The sequence below is a fragment of the Sinohyriopsis cumingii genome, chromosome 8, assembly GCF_028554795.1.
Source record: "Sinohyriopsis cumingii isolate HCF-2022 chromosome 8, ASM2855479v2, whole genome shotgun sequence".
NCBI lineage: Eukaryota > Metazoa > Mollusca > Bivalvia > Unionida > Unionidae > Sinohyriopsis > Sinohyriopsis cumingii.
The window spans coordinates 79,964,577-79,982,326 of NC_142968.1; the positions used below are offsets into that span (position 1 = coordinate 79,964,577).

Here is a 17,750-nt window from a genome sequence, read left to right on the forward strand (position 1 = left end):
AATTTTTACACTTTAACATAGTCTGTAGCAACATTGGCAAAGAATTCAATAAATTTTATATACCTTTGCTAATGTTATTTGTGACATTTGTTGTTAAAAAGGTTTGATTTGGTACAGTATGTTGGAAACCATTCTCAGAATTCATTGGTAGTATCGATACACTGGTCTAGGAAACTTTTTAGAAGTGTTCTTTGCTTTTCATTTAAGATAATTACATCCTCCATTAATTGGGTGTGGGGTTGGAGTTGAATCTTTACATTTATGTTTATTTCTGATTTTGATTGCAATTTTTATACTGTAATTCTACCACTAAGGTCAAAGTCTTTATGTAATTCTGAATTAATTTAATAAATTTTGAAATTACATATATTTAATAGTCCAGTTTTAAAGCTCAATTTACAAGATTAAAATTGGGGCCCCAGATGGCTGAATGGTTTACTTTTATTTGTTGAATGGTGCATTTCAAGACTTGTGGAAATAATTTATTCCAAGTGTCAGCCATAGTGGTAATATTATCAAAACAGCCTTTCCAGGGATCCAGAAACCTCAAGATCCATGCTGGAAAGATTAGGGTCAAACTTGTTTGCACATCTGTATTTAATGGAAACTTTTGCATTGGAATTACTGTCAGATTGTTGTCTTTGTTTTCTGACACATGATGTAGGATGATGTCACTAAGATCTACTTAGATACTGGTACAGGAACTTTCTGTAGGGTGTATAATCTTATTCATATGTTGTCAAACAATCAGATACTATTTAACCATTGCCTAAAATTACTACAAGTACATAGACAAATAAATAAACCATAAATTTGCAATCCTGTCAATGCACTGTTGTAATGAAGCTATATTAAAGTGACTGATTCCATTAAGAAACCTCTCCATTTAAAAATAGATGCATTCACGTCTGTTGATTCTGTAGGAAAAAGGGACTGCAACCTTTGATGGTGGGACTCCTATTTTTACCAAAATGGGAGTCCTGGACTCCTAGTTTTAAAATCCTAGCGAGACCTCTGACTGTCCATATGTTTAAAGTGACTAGTTCTGTCCTACATGAAGATTTGACGCCAGCTGCCTAGGGGTCATGTTCTGGTGACATGTTACTGCTATCATTGCTAATTTTATCAGCCAATCAGATGAAGTCTAATATCATCATGTATGGGAGACTAAGCAGTATGGCTGAGAGAAACTGTTTGTGTGGCACATTACAGTTTTGTATTTTGCATAGGGTTAGAATTTAAAGAGAAAACATTTCCCCCTGGTTATACTGGCTATTTAAAAAAGACCTTTTATATCTTAGGTATTGTTCAAAGAACCTTTCATTCCCTTTATTTTGGTGTATGATTGTAGGGTTTAATATGGGTTATAGAGTATACAGCTTGGCCTTACTCCAGAAGTGCATCTTTCAAAAACTGCTAGCTCTGCTTGGTCATTTTCACTTCCTGGACTTCAAAGGTAAATTGTATTTAAAAAAAGCAGATAACTCTTCTTACATTTTTATTTGGTGAGTGCCCCCTCGCCAAATGATTCAGTTACCTTCAGATTCTCTAATCTTCATTTCCTTTGGTTAATTCAAGATCATCAGAACATGACCCATAAGTGGTCATCATCAGATTTTCAGTATTTTATATATATATAAATAGTGAATGCTAACCCTGTTTGTGGATAAAATCAGAGTTTCATCCAAATGCTACTTCCTGTTGTACTGGAATTCTCAAGATCATGTATCAAGTTATCATTGTGGAAGAAACAGATTTTATTTTATTTCTGGAGCCCATGTGGAACTGATAATATGAATCACTTTTTTGATTTTGTTTATTAAATGTACTTTGTTTTGGTTTAAAAAATTTCATTTGCATGTATTTCTTAAACCCCTTGATAGATTCTCATCATATCTTACATTACAAAATCATTATGAAATTAAGACAATCAATTCAGCAACATGCTTATTGCTCCTGTTGACCTTAGAACATTTAGTCTCAAATTATAAACCTATGTCACCTTTATCATTCCTATCCTATGTATGTGTTTGAAAAGGTTGTGACCAAATTTTTTAAAAAGTGAGCTAAATCTGTACTAGTTGTGCAGGACAGGTAATAGTTCAATTCAAATTGTCAAAGCTTGGTGATTATACCTTTAACCTTTAACCATGAACCTTTAATCAAATAGTACATACAGTACTTATTTCATTGTATTTTTCTTGCAGGCATCATTTCACCACCAGCATATGTGTTCTGATATTTGTGTTGTGCCCCTCATCAGATCTCCAGATAACCATGGCAGCAAGGCGGAATAATCGTTGCAAAAGCTCCAAACCCAGTGATGCACAGTCTAGATTTTCAACCCCTCTCAAGAAAAGAGTGGTTGAACCTCTTGAAAACGTGGATAATAATATCATCTTTTCGAACTTTTCAGAAGGTTGTAAAAACGAGGAAGTTCATGTGATTCTGGATGTTAACTCCAATAAAAAGTCATCAGAGATGAAGTTTATTTCAGGAGCCACAAATATGTCTAGTCCCAGTATATTGTCTCATTTGTCTTCTGTTAATCATTCCAAAGAAAAGCCTGTTAATTACTGTGGTAACCATTCCATTGAAGGTCATCCAGGTCAAAATTATGAAACAAAAGACATTTCATTGACATGTGATCAGCAAATAGAGGTAAAACCTCATGTCTCATATGATACTCATTCCATGCTTCGTCCACATCACCATAGCAACCATTCCATGGACAGGAGTCCAAATCACCATAGTAACTACTCAGTCGATAAACTCACTAGTCATGAAGATATAAATAGTACCAAGGATGTTCAGGGCAACAGTAATGAACACAAAAATGACGTTTCTTACTATAAAACACAGAATGGCATTAATAGACGGGAAGAAAATGTGTTAAGAGTACAGAGCAATGGTGAAGAATTAAAACTAACAAGTTCACCTGGTTCTGTGAATGATGGAGAAATGAAAACGAATCAGAAGACCAAAGAAGGTCACATGCATTCGCCTAGAAATAGATGCCAACAAATAAAAACATTTAATTCCTCTGCACATCAGACAAGATCATCTCCAACTTATAAATCAGAAGAAACTTTTCAACCTAGTAATTCACAAAGAGATTCAACATTTCACATGCAATCTGTCAATAACGGTTCAATGATTCCATCTCGCAACCATGTTTATAGGGAAGACCCAGTAGTTCAAACCAGTGATGGTAATGTGACCCCACCATGTGACAAAAATAACATTACAGATGAAAAACAGCTGCCAAAATGTGGAGGAAAGGAAGAAATACGAGCTACTGTGATGGAAATATACATTTGCTCAATATGTGAGAAGGAATTTCGGCAAAGTGGGAATTTTCATAACCACATGAAATCGCACACAGAGTCTCTTCGTTATTGTAAGTGTGGAAATTGTGGGTCAATGTTTGACAGTGATGAAAAGCTGCTTCATCATATGCAAAAAGAGCACACAGGGTCTAACCCTTATAAATGTGAAAGTTGTGACCGTGAATTCAGTCAGTTTAATAATTTACGCAGACATTTGCGTGTTCATCAAGAGAAAATATTTCTATGTCAACTTTGTGACCGAAAATTTAGTGAAGCATTTTATTTGACGATGCATATGGGCACACATACTGGTCATAGGACATACAGTTGTGGAGTGTGCACTGCAGAATTCACATCAAGTAGTGATCTTAAAAACCATGTAAAGAATCATCCCATGTCAGAACTCCATGTTTGTGATGTATGCGGCAAGGGCTTTAGCAAAGCATGTGTTCTACGGCAGCACAAAAAAGCACACACTGGAGAACGTCCCTACAAATGTGAACAGTGCCATAAAACTTTCATCCACCGACATCATCTTACCATGCACATGAGGTCTCATACAGAATCAAAACCTTTCACTTGCGAGACATGTGGGAAGGAATTTTCACAGACTAGTCATTTAAACAAGCATAGTCGACAACATTTGTTAGAGGCCAAATTGTCCGGTTCCAGTCCTGAGGAGACTAATGGTCAAGAAGGAAAGGTGATCAGCACTTTGAGAGATAATAGTATTCCAGATAAATTGAATTGTAAACCAAGAAAATTGCAGCAAAAACCAAAAGCTAAACCTGACCGGAAAAGATCCAGAGGTCCAAGAAAGAAGGTAGTTTCACCTGCTTCCTCTGCATATTTGCATCATACCTCACAGATTTCTGAAGCAAATCCATTCCAGTCTGATTCTTCAGATCCTGGTATACTTGGACCCTTATCAAATGAGGCAACTCAGAATATGATGAAACAGATGAACTTTCCTCCACCAGGCCACCCAACCCACCAGAACCCAGTGTATATGGCTTATACTCCTGGTTTCATGGCAGCTTATTGTAAGAACTGGTATATGATGAATTATCTGTCTGAAAGTGGAAAGGGTTTAGGAAATGAACATGCACAGGATCTATCTCTTCCAAAAAGAAGCCCATTTTCTTATGAAATTCCCAGGCCATTGTCCCATATCAGAGATTCTAGTCCCACAGTCAATTCAGCCGGAAACACACCAATTTCATCTGCCGCCATCTATAAGGAGCATAATCAGTATTTTCATAACAACACCTTTGCAAGACCTGTTGAGTTTTTAAACTATAATATGCCTGTCCCAGTAAATGGACCTTATGAGATACCTTTACCTACAACACAGGGGAGGAGTAAATATGGTTCCATTGGTGAAAACGATGTGGAAGATTTGTCTAGTAGAGGAAGCCATACAAGCAGCTCTCCCTATGCTACCAGTAGCGTATCATCGCAACCAGATGCTTTGTCTCATAGCCGTGAGTCTAGTCCCATTGATCATTTAAAATCTGCATCTAACTCCATCATGAAGCCTCCTAGAGAAGACCAGAGTAAACTTGACATGCTTCCACTGGAACAGTTAGGCGTGATAACAACACAAAGCATCAGCAAACATCCACTGCTACACCCTTTGAGTTCATCTATACACAAGATAAAACATAATGGCTCAAAATGTGACAAGCCACTTAGGATCAGGAGTCACACAGATAGTTTTCAAGATGATTGCTCAGACCAGCAGCAGAGAAAGAAGCTAAGGAATGAAACTCACTACAGCAGTAACATGGATTTTAAAAGGAGAAAAGAAATTTTGAATAGTCCAGACCTATCAAGGGGTGCAGCTGTGGAAGATAGAAAACTTGAAAACTGTAAAGTGAAGGATGAAAAATTAGATGAGCTGAAGGAAGAGGCATATACAGAAGAGAAACAAGTTGAAGATAACGCCTTTCAGGCAGAGGAGTTCTCTTGCCTCAAACAACAGATTGAGGAGGTCAGGGAGATGATCCAACATGAAATTCAAAAAGAAACCATAGATGCAGTGATTGATATTGAAGAGGAGGAAGAGGGGAGACTGATGATCGTGGAGCAGGACACTGAAATACAAGCACACGGCAACAGAAGTTCTGAAATAGAGAAAAGATATTCAGTTGTCTGTCGGGATGGAATTTTTTCACAAGGGATGCAACATGATTTGGAAAGAAATACAGTCAGAAGAGATACTTCACAAGGACCGCAGATTGGATCGATCTGCTGCAACAAGTCAGTTGTCAGTGGAGAGTGCATTCATGGAATGTATGAAGAAAAAGCAATGCATCTGGTTCCTGTCAATCTTAGATGGGGTAGTGTTGTGGAGACTTCCAGGAGTCATAGTGCAGTGCAGACAAATAGTCCATTTGATATCTTGCAACCAACAGCAACTTTACCTTTTCAAAGAGCAGATAATGATCTTGATTTCAACGGCAGTTCAGGGATAGCTCTTGACATGTCCATGAAACATTCAGCAGCAGAGAAACAGCAGATGCATAGGAATCAAAAGGGAGATGAAACAACTGCATGCCCAGCATGTCTTTTCCCTATGGACACGGACTCTGATCTTTTCAAACATCTGGAGGCCAGCATGCAGTGTTATCAATTGTATATTGCCAAGAAATTGTATCAGTCAGCATCAAGTCCCTCAGAAGAAACAGTTCTGAAACTTTCAAAGAAATATGCTTGTCAGGGAATGAGAGGTGAGGGGATTTATGTTAGTCAAAAACCTCTTGAAGAGCCAATGGACTTGACTGAAAAAGCCTCCTCTAAGATAAAATCTAGAACTGTTGAGGACTTGTCAGATCATAATGAGAGTAAGTACCAATTATTTTGCAAATGTTGCAAAGAACCCATGTTGAATGAAGTGGCACTCTCACTTCACTTGTCTAAAAATCCAAGATGTTTTCATAGTCACTACTTGGGCCGTAGTCCTGTCTCATTACGTAAGATTGACAATGACTTTAGCACAGATTCAGGTACACTGAGACATATAATGGAACCCCTCAGTGGCAGAAATTCTGAGCCAACCACATACAGAGATACGAAAGCAAGCTTAAAATGTGACATGATAGTAAGCCAAACTGTCAAAGGAAGTCAACCACATGTTCCCATCTCAAGTCAACATCATCTACCAGGCTGGCATTACAGGCCTATCATGGCTCATTATAATCAGTCTGTTTCTTCTAATCAGCCTCACTTCTATTTATTGCAACAGGAAGCTCTGTATCCAGTTTATTCAGGAGGAACCCTGGAGCAGGATCACTCTTTACCGCTTGCCCTTGTTAAAAAGGAGACATCATCTGTAGAACCCATTTCCTCTCCAAGAAATAGTCTATATATACCTAATGAAGAAAAGATGAGAGAGGAAATCAGGAAATCAGTACCAGCCTCTGAAGTCCAGTTTTGCTGCAGATTCTGTTATAAAACCTTCACTACATCCAGTGATCTTGAAGCTCACCAAAATGAGCATGTCCCACAAAAGGATGATTACTATACATGTGAGTTCTGTAATGGTATTTTTTCCAGACCATTTGATTTCCAGTGTCACATGCTGACCCATAAAGATGCTTTTGGAATGCATCAGTATAACAATACAACAACAGAAGAGACTAGGTCACTGAGCAACAGAAAGAGTATTGAGCAGGTGCAACCATGCTTAAACTTTTCTGATGTAAAGAATGTCATTAATGATCAGTATAAATGTCATGTCTGTGGAGAGGTATTTGAACAGGTCAAGTTTTACCGTGACCATATGGAAACACACACTGGTGAGAAACCATACAAATGTGTTGTGTGCAGCAGGGGCTTCACTTACAAACACAACTTAAACCGACACCTTATGTCCCATAATGCTAAAACGTTCTCATGTAGTGTGTGTGGTCGAGCGTTTAAAGAAAGTTTCTACCTGCAGATGCATATGAAAATACATGCTGAAGAGAAGAATCGTCGCTGTGAGATCTGTGGTCAGCACATTCCAAAGTCGGATCTGTGGCAACACATAATTGCTCATCTTGGCACCTCGGATCAGAACCCAACATATGATCAGATTGGTGAACGAGTAAAGGAGATCTTGAAGGAACAAAAATTTAGTGGGGACAATATCTCCCTCATGGCTATCAATGAACATTTGAAAAAATATTTGCCAGTAAGCGAAGGCTTAGGGACTCTAGATGACCTAATGGCACTAACAGCAGATTTCAAAGACTTTCAAGCTGGGAAAGAAAAAGAGGTTGATGGTACTAATGGTGAGGCCAAGTTTTCTTCCGTTTCTAAAAGTAGTGTTAGCATCAATAACGATGAGCGCAAGCATGGGTGTCGTAGCCGACCCAAAGGCAAAAGAATTCAAAAGACAGTTGAGCAGGTGTGCCCAATTTGCAACTGTGTGTTCAAAACAAAACGTGAGTTTGGTAATCATCTTGGTGTGCACAATGGAGAGAGAACACATATTTGTAAATTGTGTGGGAAAGGTTTCAAGAAGAGTTGCATTCTTAGGCAGCATGAAAAGATTCATTCAAGTGACCGTCCATTTAAATGTGAAGTTTGTGGTGCATCTTTTCTTCACTACCATCACCTTCAGATTCACTCCCGTGTTCATAATGGAGACAAGCCATACAAGTGCCATATTTGTGGTATAGGATTCAAGCACAGCAGCAATTTGCCAAAGCACTTGGAAATGCACGCGCTGGAGTCAAGGAATCAGTCTGACCAAAAGTCCAAAGAAATTCAAGATTCCAAAAGCAGTAAAGCTGAGATTGAATCTTTCAAAAACATGACTGATAAACATTCAAGAAAGAAAGATAGACCAAGAATGACCGCAAAAAACAAGTCACTGGAGTCTGGTATAAACCATTTTGAGGCAGCTGGTATAGGAAATGTGAATTCAGAACAGGTCAGTACTGAAGAATCAATGGAGACCCAGTCTAGAGCAAGACAAAATGTTGAAGAGGAACGTGATTGCAAATCTAAAAAAGCAAAACGTCCAGCACCTTGTAATGGTCATATTACCAAAGAGGCTCTGGCTCTTCCAAAAAGAGCATTTTCGGTCAGAAAAAATAAATAATTCTCCTGTTTGCAAAGAATTGCCTCAGTACCAAAGCCATATTCTAGTCTGAAAGCAGAAAACAGGCCCAAGATCTCATTGTGCCATATACTGTGTTCTTGGCAAAGAAGGAATTGCATTTAAATACTTTATATGGTGGTTTGGATTTTCTTGTAAAAATGATTTGTATATTTTTTCTTCTTGTTTTCATTTATTTTTGTTTTGAAACAACAACAAAAATCCTTAGATACCATCATGTTCAGTATGCTTTAAATGTTACAAAAGGCAACATCTGCAATTTTGGGCGAGTAGAATTAGTAACTGATTTAAGATATTTATATTTTTATGATTTATTTTTGAATTGATTTTACAACTTTAAATTTGCATTCATCATCATCGCTTCATGGACATATTCACAGACATGTAATGTATCAATCATTCAAAACTTTTAGTTCCAGATTTACTTCCCTTGAGAAGAAAAACTCACTCCACCAATCTATGGGTCAAACTTTTTTAGTGTTATTAATGACAAGAATGGTAATATTTTTTGTTTAATAAGACATGACCAAAGAAACTCCATTAGTCTATGCACTAACAAAATTTATGCTGTTTTGTTTTATTCAAGAAATTTGCACTGTTTTGAATAATTGGTTTCCAAGGAATTGGTTTCTCCTTGATGCTATAAGTGTTGTCATAGGATGATGGAAAGATGCAGTCTGTGATTTCAGACAGAACTATTAAAAGCTTATGAAATTTTTTAATGAAATCTTCCATGGTGTAAATTTTTGATGACAATAACCATATATAATCGGTGCATCAGTCGTTAGTATTATACAATGTATCCAAGCAGATTTCTCAGTTTTGCTTGTACAGTACTCACTTTAATGTTCTCCATGGGAGCCACAGATTGTACGACCTTACAGTAAGAATGCCTTATGATGTAGTAGTATGTTGTAGACATAATTCAACTACCATTGAATGAAGTGGGATCCATAACCATCTTGCCCACCGTGTAACAAAAACTGTATGACAATGAAGTTCTTTATAGTAATGGAGTCCAGTTTGCTGGTTAAAACCCTATTTGAACTGTGATGAGTGTAAGGTCTTATTTTAGGCAGCAAAGAAATATTGAAGAAATTGGTTTTGTTCCAGTCTGTGTATATATAGGAAGTATACTTTTTTTAAAAGTGTACTCCAGGTGCAATATAATAGTGTGTTCAACAATGATTATTTTTTTTTGTTGTCATCTTCAGCTTGGCCATAAAATGAAATTTTATTAACAATAATAATGTCAACAAAAATATTGAGCTGTTGCCTCATGTGAGTTTATGGTATTGCCCTGCATCCGGGTAGGTGTTGTACATAATCCATAAAGTGTTTTCGATCAACATTTTTCTGTTCTAAGCTTTTAAAGAAAGGCAGCAACACTAGACAAATTTCAACCAGAGAGCATCCTAGCTTGAAGAACTTTCAAGTTTGGATAAATGTTGCATATTCGACGTCAAATATACTACGGTTGCAAAATAAAATATCTTTTAATGACTTCTCATGCATAGGACATCACAAATTGAACAAGTTTTGATATCATTCTGGCATGAAGACTTTACGGTTTGTACAGTTTATTCTAATCTGCCAGATATGGACACTTGCTAAAACAGAAAAACCTTTCAACAACCCCATCTAATATTTGAAGAAATTAGTACTATTTGGCCAACTATGAAAGCAGCATTGCTTAATAGTGAACAGTTGTTATTCTCGGGCTAAAACTTTTCCCATGTGCTCTAGCAAAGATTTGCACATGAACTGTTTAATAGGTCCCTATTTGTAAAAATCTTCATCTGCTCTTGAATTAGGCTACTATGTAGATGGAATCAGTCTGCAAATCATGATGCCAACAAAAATATGTTTGTGAATGGTTAGAAATTTATTGGATATGGTCACATCAGAATCTGTTAAGAGTAGATTCACTTATAAACCATTAGTTACATTTTTGTAAATATTAAACTGTGCATTATTTTCAGTATTTTGTGTCAGTTATCAATGCAATCAATAGTTTTTGCATACACGTCAATTTAAGGTGTTGAGGCCAAAATAATGTGTGGTTCTGGTAAGGGTGTGATTGAAAAAAAGGTGGAAGGGTTTGTACAGATGATTTGTTTTATTATTTTTTTGATGCAGTTTATGTTAATTCACGTAACATTTTCTAATCTGAAATTAATGGTTTTAATGTTAAAATGGGGTACGGTGATTACATTATATATTTTTTCTTTAATTTTTATGTTTGAATTCATGGTAACAAAACAAAGTGTTGATATCATTAAGATACGGTTGGTCATGTTACCACAACTACACATTTGTTTCTTTGGCCACAAGTTATAATGTGAAAAACCTGATGAAATGCATTTTATTATGCTCAACATTATGTTTAACTTGACTGGTCATTGTCAGGAAGAGCTTATGGAATGAACTGTTGTCCATCACTTATAGTCTGCCCATAAGTACAAGTTTGGTTTAACTACTACCTGTCTTGAGAGACCACTGCTATGAGAGACTGCCTGTCTTGAGAGACCAGGTTCTCCATGTACAGATTTAGAGATTATATAGTGTTATAACCTGTTATGAGAGACCACCTGTCATGAGAGACCATTATGTTTTGGCAGAAAGGGTGGTCTTTCAAGACAGGTTCCACTGTACTAAATTGTGTGGAAGATTGCCATGAAAATTTGAAGATCTTATTGTCTGTCTTCCTAACTGGAGGGTTATATCAACATTGGGTTTCACTGAAGAAATGTCCTAGGAACGTCTGCTTGGTCTGAAATGAAAGTGGTTCCAATCAGACATTTATTATGGCCACCGCAGCTGTCATCTGGAAATTCCTCTGATTACTATTCCTGAATCATGTCAGAATGAGGTTTTCATCAAAAGATGTGATGTCTACTTGGTCCTAAATGAAAATATTGCAGTTCTTATTTCTAGTATTGATGCCACGGTGAGTAATCAGATGTAATTTCAGCACCCATCAGTAAAGACAAAGAACTAATCTTATCTTGAATGATAATCCAGTTGAGCACTAGTTCCATCAAGGGACTCTTGTTGTTTATTTGTTGAGAGGCAAGGCTGATTGGTTTAATGTTGTGTTGAAGTAAAGTTGTAAGTACATTAATATGTTTAGGTGGATTTGTGTTGAAGTTGTAAGCCTGTCATATTGATGATGTTGCAGTTGAATATTGTTGGAGATATTTTCATAGGATGTTGTGAAGAGATTGCAATACTTTGATTTTGTTTTTGCATATATTCAGATTCTCAAATGAACTAAAATTGCTGATACTTCCTGCCAATCCTTCAATCAAAAGTAGGTCAGTGTGACTATTCCCTACTCTATTTGACTTCATTAATTTCTCTTTTTCTTTAATATTAAGTGTACACAGACTCAGTGTAATGCATTTATGAGATGTTGATGAGACCTGGGTGCAGGCAAAAGAAATTTATCATGTAAAACCCAAAAATTTACACAAAAACAAAGCTTTGAAATCTGGTCATACTGTTACTGGCAGTTTTCTTGTTATTCAACATAGATAACCTTCAGGTGGAGTATTTTTTTCTCTCGCATATTTGTGTTTGTATCATTATCATTCTCAATGCAAACATTAATGTGGTATGAGTATCATCATTGTTGTCATCTTTGATACAGCTGTATGTTATCTTCATCATCCTCATCTTCAGTATCATCATCGACAAAACATGGTGCTTTTATTTAGATACACAATCACAATTACATATATTTTGGATACAACTTTTATAGCAATAAAATATTCTATTGATTTTTAGCAAAACATTACAATGAAATCTAGTCACAAACTTTGGTGTCACAAATAGCGTCCAGGTTCTTTTGTCTTAAAGACAATACCATGTGCGAATTTAAGTGGCTAATTACTGTGTATATATCTGTAATTATTTTTTTCTTTTGACTTATTTATGTTCATTTTGATAATATTTGTAACATTTTGTAAACAGATATCCTGGTTTACTTTAGTTTATTAGTTTTGCATAGTATTTTCATATTTTTAGTTACTATGGTTGAGTTGTATGTTACCAAATGAATGAAATGGCAGTTTGATTCAGTAGCTCTCAGAAATCGTTGCTTAGCAACAGCATAAAGTTCTTGATAAAGAGTCACAATGTTGAAGTTAATCCCTTTAAAAAAGATGGTTTATATTTCTATTTGCATAAATATTTATTAACATTTTCCATGAAATATCTTGCTATTATTTATTTTGTTGTCACCACTGAGGTAAAATCAATACAAAGTTTCTTGAATTCACCCAGCAGTTTACATGTGGTCGCAGTCAGGGTATCACAGTATTCCCTAAGTTGTTTAAAAAAGGTTTAGATAAAAATAAAATACTCTGCAGTACTATAACTAAAATTTGGACTGTATGATTTGGTATTGTAACTAAATGTTCAGGCTTTCACACAGTACACATTAGTTTCCCTTTGTTCCTTTTCAGAAGTAGCAGTAGCTCAGTTACCATAGTACAGTGTCTGTCTTGTAATCCATGGGTAACAGGTTTGATACCTGTACATATTGGCTGTTTCTCTGTGCTCTTGGAAAAGGCACTTAACTCCAATTTCCTTCTGATATAGTCAGAAATGTGTTTTTAAAAAATGCCATTTAAACTAGTAGCCAAAGTATATTTTTTATTCCATGGAATACTTACTAACAGAGTCATTAACATTATATACTTCATTTTCTGCAGCAGACACAACTAGTATACCAAATTTAAATAAAAAATAGCTACACTGGGTGGTGGGCAGGGTGAACCAAGACTGGAGGAGCCCACATCATCATGTATTGTTAAAATGACGATAACAAAATATCTCATATGCTGTACATTTTTCTGCTCCAGCTTAGACTACCTGATACTGTTACTTCCATGTTGTACTTTCTTTGGTATAGTTCTTGTTTTTTTCATGCTTCCATACGTAGGATTTAAATGAAGAGGGCTTGCTATCATGTTTTAATCTCAGAACCTTGTATGAGGTACCACTATATGATTTTTCTTATTACAGAGAACTAAAATTTGCATTATGTAATTTAATCAAATTTAAATGAAATGTGAGAATCAGTCAATCAAAAAATTAGTTTTGTTTCCTTTATTGGCAAAATTGTTTGCAGCCTTTATATTGATAGATGACTATAAATTGTGTAGGGATCCATGGTATTTTCACAATGTATTTTTAAATACATTTTGCATTGTAATACAACTTATGGGTTTGGTAATTGGGACAGATGGACTTATTTTCCCTGTTTCCTTCATGAGAAGAAAATGAATTAATGGGATCATTCAGCTGAAGAAGTTTTAACTTTTTAAGGTGAACTTTTGATATCACAAACCTCAAGGGACTCAAATATCGTAATGTTGTATCTGATTTTCGTAAAAAAATGTCAATATTGTTAAAAACATATCCTTAAGATATCTGATATTTCAGTAAATCCATTTTCATTATACACAGTTTGCCATATTTTTTCTTTGAAAAATTGTCTCAGTTTTCATAAAAGTTATTAGCACTATTAGCACTTTTTCCATGTGAGATTATTGACATATAAGCCAAGTCCAACTGCGGACAACATGATTCCCAAAATTTTGTTTCATATTGCGCTGACAGATCAGTGTCCATGTTATTTGCTCTGCTGTTTAATCCTGAAAATACAACATAGACCCAGATCTGCCATTGCATTATGTGTGGACAGATCTGGGTCTTTGTTGTTTGCAGTTGGACCTGATGTACAAGCAAACATAGATGGTGTCTGTTTTGTGTCCTGCGTTTTGATCATGAAAATTGACTTCACATGAAAGAGTCTTTCAAGTTTAATTCATTTCTTATGTATTTGTCAAAAAGAATTTTTTTTGTATATTTAATTAACTTTTTTTTAGTTTTAGAATAGATTGAATTTTGGGGATTTTTTAATTTTTTTTTTTCGAGAGTGGAGGATGCTTCTTTGCATAGTTTTGGAATAGATTGAATTTTGGGAAGTTGCAATTATTTTATTCATCTATCTAAGCCTTGGAGAGAAAATAAATCTCAATTTTGCAAAAGTACCACGTGTAAGATCAATTCATGTCTCATTTGGAGATATTAGGAAAGTTTCACTGAAACTGGGGGCATGTCGTGACCTCAGATTTAAAAATGCCAACACTTGGATGCCAGATGCATGCGTCTAATTGGTCGCAAGTTAAATATTAGTTGATTAGGTCCCTATTTCACTAAACATCTCAACATTTTTTCTCATACTGAATTTAACCATATTTTTCTTATCGCCAGCTTGGTGATGATTGATTTGCAGAACATTCAACAGGCACCATCAGACAGTACTGCAATTAATGTTCTTTCCGTAAATGAGTCTTGCCTTACCTATGAGGAAGTTTTTAGGATATCCTCAGATTATTTGAATTTCTGGACTTTTGTCAAGAATAAAATGTTTCCATCGATTAAAGTTTAGACATTTTTTTTGTCACCAAAGAAGAGTATTGATATTGTTAGAAGTATCGTAAGAAAGATCAAGCGAAGTTTAAACTGAAGGGAACGTTTTTTTTGTAGACTGGTGTAAATGATGCATTATGTCTGGATGATGAGTACGAGTGTTCAAATGTTTAGTAATTTTTGAGCACAGGTGTGTATTGTTGAGGTGTTAATTCAGTGCAGATGTGATGACTACCAGTATTTTCTTTCTAATAGAATTTAGAAGATTACATTTTTAAACAAAAATATTGATGTGATATCATGTTATGTACCTTGTTATATGATAAATGGTTGGACCATGGTGTAAATGATCGACCATTTACTTTTTAATCATTCCATTATATCATCTATGGTTGTGTTCAATCTATTCAATACTTTGTTTGAAGGCCACAAATTTTGCCTTGTTTAAAACATATCTATGCATTTTCAGTCAGTTTATATACTTGCATATATATATATATATATATATATATATTGTAAGGGACAGAAAGTGTTCAGCAGGTGTACATTTTCATTGTTGTTTTTTGTATTATACCCAGAAATATTTTTCATGATCCCAAAGTGTTCAATTCTCTATTGTTTTTTCTTTGTGTTTTTTTTATGTTGCACATCAGAAACAGTGTAGGATTTCAGCTTTAAACAAAAGAAACAACTGGGAGAATTGGGCCAAGCTATAATTAAATTAGGTTGTTAGATTTCATAAACAATCTTTGATGTTTATATTTTTTACTCTGTTGTCTGTTTTGTTGGGTATTGACTTATCCCTGAACATGGTAGACATGCAGATGTCTAGATTGTTTTGTGGAATTTTTAGTATATATGATCTTATTGCAGTGGAAGTAGGTTGCTTTGTGGATGTGATGAGAATTGTTAAGGTGGAAATAGGTTGACTTGTGGATGTGATTAGACTTATTAAAGTTGAAATCAGTTGACTTTTGGATGTGATTAGACTTGTTAAGGTGGAAATAAGTTTGATTTGTGGATGTGATTATAGACTTATGGGGGAAATAAATTGACTTATGGACGTGATCAGACTTGTTATGGTAGAAATAAGTTGACTTGTAGACGTGATCAGACTTGTTAAGGTAGAAATAAGTTGACTTGTGGATGTTATTAGACTTGTTAAGGTGGAAATAAGTTAACTTGTGGACATAATTAGACTTGTTAAGGTGGAAATAAGTTGACTCGTGGATGTGTTTAGACTTAATATTTAAATAAGTTGATGTGTTGGCATTATTTGACTGATTTAGGGGGAAATAAGTTGATTTATGGACATAATTAGACATAAGGTGGAATAAGTTGACCTGTGGATATGATTAGACTTGTTAAGGTGGAAATAAGTTGACTTGTGGATGTGATTAAACTTCTTAAGGTGGAAATAAGTTGATTTGAGGATGTAATTAGACATAAGGCAGCAATAAGTTGACTTGTGGAGATGATTAGACTTGTTATGGTGGAAATAAGGCTCATGGAGATGATTATACTTGTTAAGGTGGAAATAAGTTGATTTGTGGACATGATTAGACTTGTTAAGGTGGAAATAAGTTGACATGTGGACATGATTAGATTTTTTAAGGTGGAAATAAGTTGACATGTGGACATGATTAGACTTGTTAAGGTGGAAATAAGTTGACATGTGGATATGATTAGGCTTGTTAAGGTGGAAATAAGTTGACTTGTGGACATGATTAGACTTGTTAAGGTGGAAATAAGTTGACTTGTGGACATGATTGGACTTGTTAAGGTGGAAATAAGTTGACATGTGGACATGATTAAACTTGTTAAGGTGGAAATAAGTTGACATATGGACATGATTAGACTTGTTACGGTGGAAGTAAATTGACATGTTGACATGATTAAAGTTGTTATGGTGGAAATAAGTTGGAGAAATTTCAACTTAGAGATATGGAGAAATTTCCTCTTATTGATTTACTTAATGCTTTGAAATTGGGATTAAATGTTTTTTTATGATTTACAAATGAATTCTAAGTATATGATGAAAATTCCATAAAAGATAAGGGTAGAAAATGTCAAATTTAAAACTACCTATTGTCCCACTTAGCTTGATGAGAGCTTGTCCATCCATCCACATAACGATTTACTTGTAACAACTAATTGGATTGGTTGTCATGCTGTTGGAATACCTGTAATGTGATTACTTGTTGATGTCACCTTTGTCTAAGTGGTCAGTTGAGTTTGATTTTTAAGTTTATGTTTGGAGTTCAGAGGGATTTGATTCGATCAGGTAACATTTTAAAAAATTATTTTATGGCTCAGTTTTTCTAAAACATCTGAATAATGGATCATGTTAAAATGAAATCCTAAAATGTCCCAAGTCCCTTGTTGGAAACTTGTCAGTGATTTCATACTAATGAACAACAAACACTATTTGCTGGAGTATGACTGCAGTGTATTTGTAAGTTAAACAAGCTTTTCACTTATTTTGATACTTTACGATTAACTTGAATTTTGTAAAAAGCATTATGTTCGGGTGAATACATGCCAAATGTTTTCTTAATAAATTTTGAATAAAAACTGTATTTTGTTATTATTTCTACTGCCCCCTCTCTTAAATATTATTCTGCAGGTGTCCCTGTCTTATTGACATGTTCATATTGAACGCCATTTCTTTCATAAAGTTCATTACCTTGAGTTTTCAGCGTTTTAAATGCTTTCCCTAAACTTGTCTTTTAGCTTTCAGTGGATTTTAACGAAACTTTGTGGAAAGTTTTACGAAAATATGGTTTTTTCATCATTTTAACATCAAAGATATACTTTGTCTAATTACAACATACTTAAAAAAGATCTAACACCTTTGAAGACCGATA

At 35.0% G+C, this 17,750-nt stretch overlaps 1 protein-coding gene across 1 annotated transcript in view; it reads left to right on the top strand.

Moving 5' to 3' along the window:
• LOC149793955 (uncharacterized) overlaps positions 1–17,457 on the top strand; it is a 37,983-nt gene extending 20,526 nt beyond the window's left edge. The window contains exon 4 of the mRNA XM_089969074.1: positions 2,208–17,457. Within this exon, the coding sequence (XP_089825200.1) occupies positions 2,208–8,421 (6,214 nt within the window). The 3' untranslated portion in view covers positions 8,422–17,457. The remainder of the gene's footprint in view (positions 1–2,207) is intronic.
• The last annotated feature ends 293 nt before the right edge of the window (positions 17,458–17,750 follow it).